The sequence below is a fragment of the Henckelia pumila genome, chromosome 2, assembly GCF_033568475.1.
Source record: "Henckelia pumila isolate YLH828 chromosome 2, ASM3356847v2, whole genome shotgun sequence".
In the NCBI taxonomy this organism is placed as follows: domain Eukaryota; kingdom Viridiplantae; phylum Streptophyta; class Magnoliopsida; order Lamiales; family Gesneriaceae; genus Henckelia; species Henckelia pumila.
The window spans coordinates 135,151,585-135,163,030 of record NC_133121.1 but is presented as its reverse complement, the minus strand read 5'-3'; the positions used below and the strand labels follow the sequence as shown (position 1 = coordinate 135,163,030).

General features: G+C 34.4%; 1 protein-coding gene across 2 annotated transcripts; it reads left to right on the top strand.

The window, feature by feature from the left end:
• Positions 1–3,963: 3,963 nt before the first annotated feature.
• LOC140880937 (E3 ubiquitin-protein ligase CHIP) lies at positions 3,964–10,560 on the top strand. Of its 2 annotated transcripts, none has more exons than XM_073285833.1 (8): positions 3,964–4,468; positions 4,596–4,663; positions 4,792–4,855; positions 5,407–5,478; positions 9,322–9,438; positions 9,567–9,720; positions 9,797–9,907; positions 9,985–10,560. In XM_073285833.1, the coding sequence occupies exons 2-8, from the start codon at positions 4,615–4,617 to the stop codon at positions 10,108–10,110; spliced, it is 693 nt and encodes a 230-aa protein (XP_073141934.1). In that variant the 5' UTR covers positions 3,964–4,468; positions 4,596–4,614; the 3' UTR covers positions 10,111–10,560. The 2 variants fall into 2 exon arrangements, with proteins under 2 accessions (XP_073141934.1, XP_073141933.1); XM_073285832.1 differs by having other exon boundaries at positions 3,969–4,468; positions 9,305–9,438.
• The last annotated feature ends 886 nt before the right edge of the window (positions 10,561–11,446 follow it).

Sequence of the window (11,446 nt, the reverse complement as noted above, 5' to 3'; positions counted from 1 at the left end):
GTTGATATACAGGTTCACCACGATTTTTAGATAAATGTAAATCTACAGGTGATCTAACCAGCGTAACATCATACGGATTGAATTTCCTAAGTACTTTCTCAATATAATGAGATTGTGTTAGGGTAATTCCTTCTGACATTTTTTCAATTTTAATTCCTAAGATAACGTCTGCTTTTCCCATATCTTTCATGTCAAAATGTTTTGTCAATATTTTCTTAGTATTCATGATGACATCATGACTACTCCCCATAATGAGCATGTCGTCTACATATAGACAGACAATTACATATGAGTCAGGTGTGTCATTTATATAAACACATTTATCACACTCATTAATCTTGAATCCATTTGACATCATTGTTTTGTCAAATTTTTCATGCCATTGTTTAGGAGCTTGTTTTAGTCCATACAACGACTTAACAAGTCGACACACTTTATTTTCTTGACCAGGAGCAATAAAACCTTCAGGTTTTTCCATATATATTTCTTCTTCCAACTCACCATTTAAAAATGCCGTCTTTACATCCATTTGATGAATTTTGAGATTATTTAAAGCAGCAATTGCTATAAGTGCTTGAATAGACATTATTCTCGTAACAGGTGAATATGTATCGAAGAAATCCAACCCTTTTTTTTTTGTCTAAATCCCTCAGCCACTAACCTTTCTTTGTATTTTTCAACAGATCCATCAGCTTTGTATTTTCTTTTTAGGATCCATTTGCATCCTAAAGGTTTGCTTCCTGGTAGGAGATCAACTAATTTCCAAGTATGATTTTGAATGATGGAATCTATTTCGCTGTTTATGGCCTCTTTCCAAAGCGGAGCGTCTGGACTAGATAGCGCTTCGCTTAAGGTCCTTGGATCATTTTCTATAGCATAACTAAGAAAATCAGGACCAAAAGTTTTAGCTATCTTGGCTCTCTTACTACGCCTTGGTTCTTCACTTTCATGAGTTTCCTCATTAGTGGATTCATGATCTCTTTTTACAGAGCTCTTTTCTTTCTCTTCATGACAAGGAAAGATGTTCTCAAAAAATGTAGCATTCCTCGATTCAATAATCGTATTTTCATGAATATCAGGAATCACTGACTTGTGCACTAGGAATCTATATGCACTACTGTTGTTTGCATATCCAATAAAAATGTAATCTACAGTCTTGGGTCCAATCTTCACTTGTTTTGGCTTAGGTATTTCTACTTTCGCCAAACACCCCCACACTTTCAAGTATTTGTAGAAGGCTTATGTCCTTTCCACAATTCGTAAGGAGTTTCATTCTTCTTTTTATGTGGAATTTTATTAAGAATATGATTTGACGAAAGTATTGCTTCCCCCCCACAAGTTTTGGGATAGGCCAGAACTTATTAACATGACATTCATCATTTCTTTCAATGTACGATTTTTCCTTTTCGCAACACCATTAGATTGTGGTGAATAAGGAGCCGTTGTTTGATGAATAATGTCTGATTCATTGGAAAATTCTTCAAACGGAGCAACATATTCACCTCCTCTATCACTACGAATCTTCTTGATTCGTTTACCTAGTTGATTTTCAACTTCATTTTTATAGGTCTTAAACGCTTCAAGAGCTTCATATTTGCTTCTTAAAAGAAACACATAACAGAATCTTGTGCAATCATCAATGAATGTAATAAAATACTTTTTGCCACCTCTAGTTTGTACAAACTTTAAGTCACAAATATTGGTGTGAATTAGTTTTAGAGGTGTTTTACTTCTTTCCACTGTGTGAAAAGGTACTTTAGTTAATTTAGCTTCAACACATACTTCACATTTGTAGTTTGTATCAATCTTATTCTTTGGAATAAGATTTAACTTTTCGAGTTTCCTCAAAGTGTTGAAGTTAACATGTCCTAATCTAATATGCCATAAATTAGAACATTCAACCAAGTAATTAAAAGCATTAACTTTATTACTTTCAAACTTGCGAAGTACATTCATTACATTCATTTTGAACAGTCCATTTTCTATATAACCTTTGCCTAGGAACTGTCCATTTTTCATGATTACAATTTTGCCGGCTTCAAACACTATTCTAAATCCGGCCTTAACCAGTCTAGAGCCCGACACAAGATTCTTTCGTATGTTCGGAACATGAAGGACATCGATTAGAGTAAGCTCCTTTCCCGAAGTCATCTTGATCACCACTTTGCCTAAGCCAACGATGTTGGAAGTCGCATTGTTACCCATATAGAGCTGCCTTCCACTTATAGGAGTATACTTAGAGAATAACTCTTTGTCAGCCCAGATATGTCGTGTCGCTCGAGTGTCGATAAAACATTCTCTAGAATGATCAACCATGTTAGCCTCGAAGACTACTACTGATAGATCTAACTCAGACAAGGTCATTTTTATGCTATTAAAAATATGATTGTTGCACAAAATATATTGAAATACAAGATCACGTCAAACAAATACAAAATAAATTTTTTCAATAAAACAAATTCGTGTGAGATTTTCGATGATAGTTTTCCGTCAAAAATGTTTGAATTCAAGAACTTTAGAGAATTGACGAATGTAGATGTCATCGACGAAACTGAACTTTTTGGTTCTTTTTCGTATTTTATTTATTTATGAATATATCAAATATTTTGTGTAATTGGCGTAATTGATGCCTATGGATTTGACGTAGTTCGCATTTTTTTCATATTTTTTTTCTAGATGTCAATGTGGTAATGTCTCAAAACAGATAAATCAATGAACGTCCCACGAAACTTATTCATTTTGTCATCAAAGATTTAGAGTATAATCTTTCTCATTATATTTGTGTAAGTACTTTTTTTTTTTTTTATAGATTTACTAAAAATAATAATTATTTTTAGGTAAATTTTCGTAAAAATAATAATTTATAAAATAATATTATTATTAGACGGGTCAAACCGATGCCTATCTCAATAAAAATAATACTTTAATTTTAGCCTAAAAATAATAATTTTTCTTTAGTCGAATTGAATAAGATATCTATCTCACAAAATTGACTCATAAGACCGTCTTATAAAAGTTTTTTTTATTACATTATATCAATAATTATAACTAATTTATGCAAATACTTATACTTATTAATTCTAATAATTAATTACATAAAATAATATTCTGTGCATTGCACATGTGAGATACTAGTGAGATATAAAGAACAAGTTTGGATATATAAACAGTAACTTAAAAAAACCCTTAAATAAGTTCAGTTTTTTAAAGTGTTTTTATTAAAAAAAACATAAGTCATTTTGATGTTTGTGTGAATGTTGAAATATGTTTTTGTTTTTATTTTTAAATATAGTTCGAAGTAGAAGCCCGAAAATCATAAATTATAGCTATTTAAAACAGTTTTTGAACCAAACACAACAATTTTTTTAAAAAATATTTTTAATTTTCTTTTTCTTTAAAAAAAAGTGTTTTTATCTTATTGAATTCTCTAACCAAATGGACTCAAAGACGAGGTGTCTCATCTAGTAAACTCTTTCATAAGAAACATTACTTGCAAATAACCGTGCAAATATGACGCAAAACAGATGAAATATATTTTGTATATGGTGTTGTGCACAACATGAACATGGTTGGTACCATGCAGTGCAAAAAAAGATTTCATTTTTTTTTTTAATTTCCCTCGTCAGTAAAATTCCTTTCGTGAGAAAAATAATCCTAATATATTTTTTTTCACAACGATACTTGTAAGTTGCAACACAAATATCACATTGAAGATACAAAAACTCGATGTCTCATCCGGTAAATATACCGTGCAAGAGGATGAATTGATTGAAGACATAATAGGAATATCATAATTCAAATCAAATTAAGTTTTTGGAACAGACAGATTGTAAAATATGATTAAATGATTACAACAAAAAAAACAAACAAACAAAGCGATCCCACTATCAATATCGTATTCCACTTATGTTGATAATAATAACAATTAAATATTGTGATTAGTGAAGAATTGAAAAGCCATAACAAAATTAAAAAATGACAAGAAATTCCGATTGGCTAATAGCACCATCATACATGGATATAGATGGGCTGGCCGTAGCAAAAAACGGATTGTCAATAGCTTAGAACTTCCAATCCAAGTACCGCTTTGACGTGCTCTTCCCGTCTTCCACCATCGCAAGTCTACCTTCGAAATTTCAAGCACAACTTGCTCAGCCCTGGTGAGAGTAAAATCAAGAAAGTTCTTGACAAATCCATTCACCCCCTCCTTTACAGCGGAATTTTGTTCTTGTTTGATTATTCAATAATCTGTAATTGAGACGGGAACCGCTTTTGAACGTCTGCGTGTTGCTTTTGCGCGTGGGTGTGTATAGCGTTGAAGTTCTGCTTATATATCTCAAAACTTGGTCAAGGGAAGAAGGGAAAAATGTCGTCGTTGGCGGCGAAACAGGCGGAGATACTCAGACAAGACGGCAACACGTGCTTCAAGAAAGATCGATTCGCCGCTGCCATTGAAGCGTATACTGAGGTTTTTTGCTTTTTGTTTTTACGTGTTCATCAGATGTTGTGGATCGGCAGATATTCAATGTTTCTGAAAAAAAATTGTTTTTTTCCCCTGATCTTCTTAGTTATTATTTCGTTTCTTGTGGTTTCAGGCTATAACGTTGTGTCCTAATGTTCCGGTGTATTGGACGAACCGGGCTCTGTGCCATCTCAAGCGGAAGTATGTGCGATCAGTGCATTTACAGAAAATCTTTCTGACTGTTGATTTCTTGGGTTTTTCTTTTTCGAATTTGTTTATGTTATAATTTATTGCTCTTATGTGGGTTTTTATGCGCATTTTGGGTATAGTGACTGGAAGAGAGTGGAGGAGGATTGTAGGCAAGCGGTTGTGCTTGATCATCATTCCGTTAAGGTCTGGTTTACTAAATAATTTGTCAAAGCACTTTCCATTTCTGTTTGTGTTAATCGTTTGCGTATGTTATCTACTGTATTGGGATGTCTTGTATTCATTACCGATTTTCCAGCAAATACCAAGATTGCTAGTCCAGACATTCCCTGTGGTTCCCTACCTCATTATCAAGGCATTGCAAAGGTTGCAAGTCAATTGCAAAAAGTCTTTACTATATACTCTTGTAGTCTTGTTGTTTGGAGCAATGCTTTAAAAGATTCCAGACGTATTTTAGGGGCAGATATAGAGAATTTTAATTTTGATAAATGGTTAGTGGTGATCATTATTCGATTTTGATCGATCTAGTTTTTATTTTCATTTATTAGTTCCTTTTTATCGGATGTGATATCTTGGGCAAACTTGAATAATAATATTGTTGAAATCTTTCTATCGATTTTTTATTTGTGATGGTTTTGTTAATTTTATGTGCATTATTGTTTTCTGAGCATTTAAACACGAAGTTCGGTGATAACGGTCTCATGTCCCACTGACACGTGTATTTTTTTTAATAACAGGGTCACTATATGCTCGGTCTTGCGCTGTTACAAAGGAAAGAATACGCGGAAGGTGTCAAGGAATTGGAGAAGGTACTTTGATGTTTACCTTTTTGGAAAAGTTACCGCATGTGAAAAGTTTCACTTGGTAAATGAATGGATGCATGTGCATACATCGAGAGTATCTCTTTCATCTTGGTGGTATCATCATCTTTTTTTAAATATTAGAATAAAATATTTACTTGGATTTAGACCTTTGTTATTAGATCTTGTTGGAAACTATAGGTTGGTGGTGAGGATGGTTTCAAGTTTCAGCCACTATCATAGCCAATGAGATATATGCATATGCTGGCAGCTTGCTCCTCACTGTCTTCAAGTTTGTCGCATACATGTAGATTTTAATGGTTGGTACAAGCCCTACGTGAGCGTGAAACTAATCACTCAAAGGTTGGTCGTCATCATATTGAAAGACATCAAGGCAGTTGATGCCATTTTCCCCAAGCACAAAAGAGGAGTTTTTCATTGACCATCATGATATCTACCATTTCCACCTGACTTTACAACATATACCACCTTACCACACCCTTGAACTTTTCACTGGGATTCGTATCTGGGACTGTATCAAAATTATTTAATTTTCATGATGTAATTGGAAAAGGGTATTTTATCTGAATTCCCTAAGATTGTATTCTCTTCTGTGCTTCCCACTTTGCTTCTTGCATGATATGAGAAATGAAAGTGTATATTGAATCAGATTAAGTTCATTTATGTTATGATTTTTCACGTACATGAGTTGATTGCGATGAGTTATATGAAGGATTTCCCATCATATTTACGACAAGATACTTTCACCTGTAGAAAGGGATGATAATTGAACCATAAATCAGAGATGAATATAGTTTTAGCTCAATGATGGGCGTTTTCTCGTAGATGTAGGACTTTATAGTTGAACCATGAGTGATTTTACTGTCCACATCTCATCTTTGTTTTTCTACTATTTAGTGGACACAATCATAATAACTTTTTTTTGTTGTTCAATTGAAGATGAAACATCCTGTCTGTGCTTCCCTGCTTTCTGTCTCTCTGATTTTAAATACAACATCCCAGAATAAAATATTTTTCTGCTACAAGCTGAACACTTTAGTTCTGATTCTCTGTGTAACTTGAGGGGGTCTGTCAAATGAGAGCACATATTTTGGGACCAGATTTGATATAATTTAGATCAAGATATATCTTTGATATGATTTGATTTTGATTGTGTTCTAAATTAAGATAGATCAATTGAGTTCTATTCGGCATAGTGATAAATATAAATGATTAAACCACACGATTCTCTTTTGACTATATTTTTACTTCTTAAAATTCAAGAAATGCAACATTTGCTTTTAAACTTCCAACTGGATAGAATGAGGCATGAGGCTAGGGGCCTAGGGTTCATATCTTTTTCTAAATCATGATACAGACCAGGAACATGAACTGATTTCTTCACTTCAATGACAAGTTATCCTGTTTTACTTGTGTAAACCTACTTTCATCTGCGTCTATTGATGTCTTGACGAATGTTTGTTGTTGTCGTTATTATTATTATTATTATTATTATTATTATTATTATTATTATTATTATTATTATTCCCGTAGATTGCATAATAAATATCTTGATATTGGTAAAATTCACGCTCACATTAGTAGCCCAAGTACCTTGTGATCATATTTAATCTCCCATTGCTAAAACTATTTATTTGATTGCATCATGGAGAAGATTCTGGAGACTAGCACAGAGTTTTCTGTATAAAGTTTTCCTTGGGGACATGCGTTTATTGTGATGTTTTTTTGTTGTAAATGTTTATTGTGATGTTCAGGAGACTAGCACATAATTGTGATGTTTTTTGTTATAAAATTTTCCATCCCGTATCTTGGAGAAGTTTATTTATTGTGATGTTTTTTGTTATAAATGTGTTGAAACTGATATAGGCATCGACGTTTTCTTTTCCGTGATTGTGTTTACCAAGTTCTCTTTGCTATTATCATGTAGTTATGACACCTTCTCTGTTTCCTACATCTATAGTATTGATTTAAACTTATTCAATCATCCTGTAAAGTATCTCTGTTCAGAAATGTACTTTGACCCGTGTTTGACGTATACGACTGGTGGTTGAAACCAAAATCTTCATACACATGGCATCAGATCTGTGAATCATATTCGTTCAGCATATAATAGTCCTGGCAATATCAAAGTACACTATAATGTAATGGCTCCTCCGCCAACATACTGGACCAATAAATGGATCTGGCAACACCATAATTGCATGATTGTTGCATTTGTAATTTAGTCGATACTGGATGCACTATATTAATAATAGCTGATACTGTTTGTTTTGTTATTGTTCGATTATTTACTGTGTCGTGAAGAAGGCACTTGTTGTATAACCACATCGATCCAGTTTTTGTTTGTTATCTATGTGACTATGTCCTTGCTTATTGACAATCTACTATATGAGTTTGTCAGGGCAAAGAAATTTCATAAATGCAAATTATTAGTATTATTATTATTATTATTATTGTTATTATTATTTATCGAGAACATGGCTTTGAAAATCTTTCACCTGCCAGCATGCAGCTCACTACCGGAAAACTCCTATAGTAATACAAGACAAAGCCAAGTATCTTTTGCTCCATGGTGGTGATATTTATTAATTCGCACATTCTTTTTGTTATATTTGGTGGCTACTAAGTACTAATATCAAAATCTTATAGCAACTGATCCTAATCCCCACCTGTTTGTATTCTCCTCCTTGTCAGCCTCAGCCTCAGCCTCAGCCTCAGCCTTGAAAGTCGTGACACACCACCATTTTTTAGAATATCTAATATCTCCAATGATCAGGATAATATCAAGTGTTTGTATCATTTGAGTGTATGAAGGTGTGAAATGTGGAATGTATGCACTACGCGTCTATCTTGCAGTTTGTGGAGATCACACATCACACGTCTTAGTGATACAGGATTTAAAAAGATTTTCTTCATGACAAACGTGGAATAATTGTGTAGTTTGTGCCATGGTGCAATTTTTTGGTTTTGGGCTGTGGCATGGATGTATATATCCCGTCCAGGGACAGTTGATTGTGATTGTGTATATAAGTTAATAATTAACTTTTACTTTATCACATCATGTAATATATGGGTGGTGCTGGTGAAAGTTGGCAAATGTCATGACGATGGTGGTTTTCTTTTTCCCCTTATCATAACTATGGTGGCCACCTGTCAGTGCTAAATATTTTAGAATTTCAATGGCATTATTTTGAGTGGTGCTTTTGGAAGTATTTGAAGTGATATTGATCAGGAACTATGAGAAGAAAGTGCAGTAAGACTGAGGTTGAGTAAAGCGTTTAGAGCACAATTTCTTTGAAATTGTCCAAATGCTCAGGAGGGTAGGAGAATTGTCTTTTCAAGTGACCAGGACGAACATGCCTTGTGATGGTTTCCTGTATGGTGATGATCTTATGATAGGTCCCTTGATTTTTTTTCCCAGGCAATCTAGACTTCTCGTGTGCTTGCTGCCAGTTTTAACTTTTACAAAGTAATTGTAAACTGATTTGGTGTGTCAGATATTTTTTTTAGCTTACCTACCTTTTTATGTGGTTCATAGTAATTGGATGCCAAAATCTGTTGTAAATTGTCCTTTTTGTGTACTATATGGATAGTTTCAATACTCCGATTTATTTCGTACGAATATTAATCTGCAGTTGTCACATGATCCCATCTTATTCATGCAAGTGGTCGTGATTAATGTTTGGGATATCAGTATCTTGATGCAATTGTGGCATCTTTGTATTGTATTCCTTTTTTGTTGAAAAAAACAACTGAAGTTTGTGGTAGAGGAGGATATGCTTTTGAATTTTATGTCATGTTCGATGTAACATAGGCATTGGACCTTGGTAGGAGTGCAAACCCGAAAGGATACATGGTAGAGGAGATATGGCAGGAGCTTGCAACAGCAAGGTACCTGACATGGGAACATGAATCTACCAAGCGTTCGTGGAAACTTCAAAACCTAAGGTAGTATTGCTCTCTTTTCTATGTGCTTTCTTTTTAGAACTTGTTTCACTTTCGCATTGTTCCCTTCTGCCTTTGGTGTTTTGAATTGCTTACCTTATGCTACATTGTTGAATGGCTCTATGACTCAGAGAAGCATGTATGGCAGCTCTGAAGCAGAAACAGTTCCTTGATACTTCTGATAGGGAAGGTTTTGTGGACGAAACTGCCAAGTTTGATCGAGATCAAATCGAAGCTCTAGGCAGAGTTTTCGACAAAGCTGCTGTAGATGACACTCCAACTGAGGTAACCGTCACGGTCCCCATGTGTGTCCTGTTTCCCTCGCTTGGCTCTTCTGAAACCACCTTTCCTATTATTTCAGGTACCAGATTATCTTTGTTGTAAAATTACTTTGGACATATTCCGCGACCCTGTGATTACTCCATGTGGGATTACATATGAGAGAGCAGTGATCCTTGACCATCTGGTGAAGGTACATTTCTCATATCTTTTCTGAGTCAATAGCCATATAAATTCGTGGAATTACCCTCCAACTTCATCCCCTCTTAGGTGGGCAAATTTGATCCCATCACCCGAGAACCGCTTTATGCTTCTCAGCTCATACCAAATTTGGCCATAAAAGAAGCTGTAAGAGCGTATCTGGAGAAGCACGGGTGGGCATATAAGACGGATTGATAGTTTTATCATTTGTTCGAGTTTTGAAATGGATGTTTGATTGATGTGCGTTACCGAGGCAAAGTATATGAGAAACACCCACAACTTTGTTGGTAAATGAGCTCAGCACATATATTCCTTGACCCCAAAGTATGCAGTCAAAAGCACATTGGCGCCATATGATCCAAATCTTTGGAAATGTACATTGCTTACAATCGAAACTTGTACAGTGCTGTAGAAGACTTCTCCCCTTTTAACATCATCCGTTTGATAATTTATGCTGCCATTTCGACATAGATGTTTTTTTGCGTGTTTCGTTCGATCGATTTTAGATGGTTGAGAAAGTAATAAATTTTTGCTGTGCTTACCTAAGCTGTTTGAAAGTCTATGCAGTTGTTGAAACTTGAAAATGATAATAGTCTGATTGCACATTTTACTCAGGGAAGGATAATATAAATGGAATATTTTCTATGAGCTTCTTTCTTTACGTTTTAACTCGTCCGAGAGAGTGTTTTTAGGAGAATCAAAACATCTGATCATCAGTCAAATATTCATTTATTCTGTCAACTTAGACACTCAAATGTGGACCGAAACTCTTGTTTTCTTAGGAGGTTTTGTTAGGAACAAGCTTTAATCGTTTGAAATATTTGGAGTTTGGGCAATAAGCTTACCAAAAAACATATGTATTAGATTTCTGTTACTGTGTGACTCACACTGTAATCGAATCAACTTCTTCTTAAAAAGCAATTATGAAACATCAAGACAAGTACGATATTTGTATCAAACTAAAGATTTTAGGACAAACAAACATTAGCACGTTGCCATTGCTATTCTAAGTAATGGACTCTAATGTCTAAATCCTAACAGAACCCCAACCGTAACACATGTCTTCTTAGGTACAGAAAATGATAAAGAAAAAGGAAAGAAAACTCGAATTACTAACAAACTAGGGGTGCAATCAAGTCAAGCCGAGCCGAGTATCATACTACTCGAGCTCGACTCGTATTTGACTATTCGAGCTCGATCGAGTAATTATTTTTGCACTCGAGCTCAACTATAGTTCGAGTTGCTCGAGCTCGAGCTCGAAAAATAAATAAATAAATATATATATATATAAATAAATAATATATGAATAAATAAATAAAAGATTATATATATTATATTTTTATATTTATATTTATATTATATATATACATATATATGATCGAGTAGCTCGCGAGCTATTCGATCATATACATTGATAGCTCGAGCTCGATGTGTGTTCGAGCTACTCGAGCAATCGAGCTCGAGTCGAGTTCGATCAAACCGAGCTCGAGTCGAGTTTTGACCGAGCTATTCGCGAGCTGCTCACAAGTAG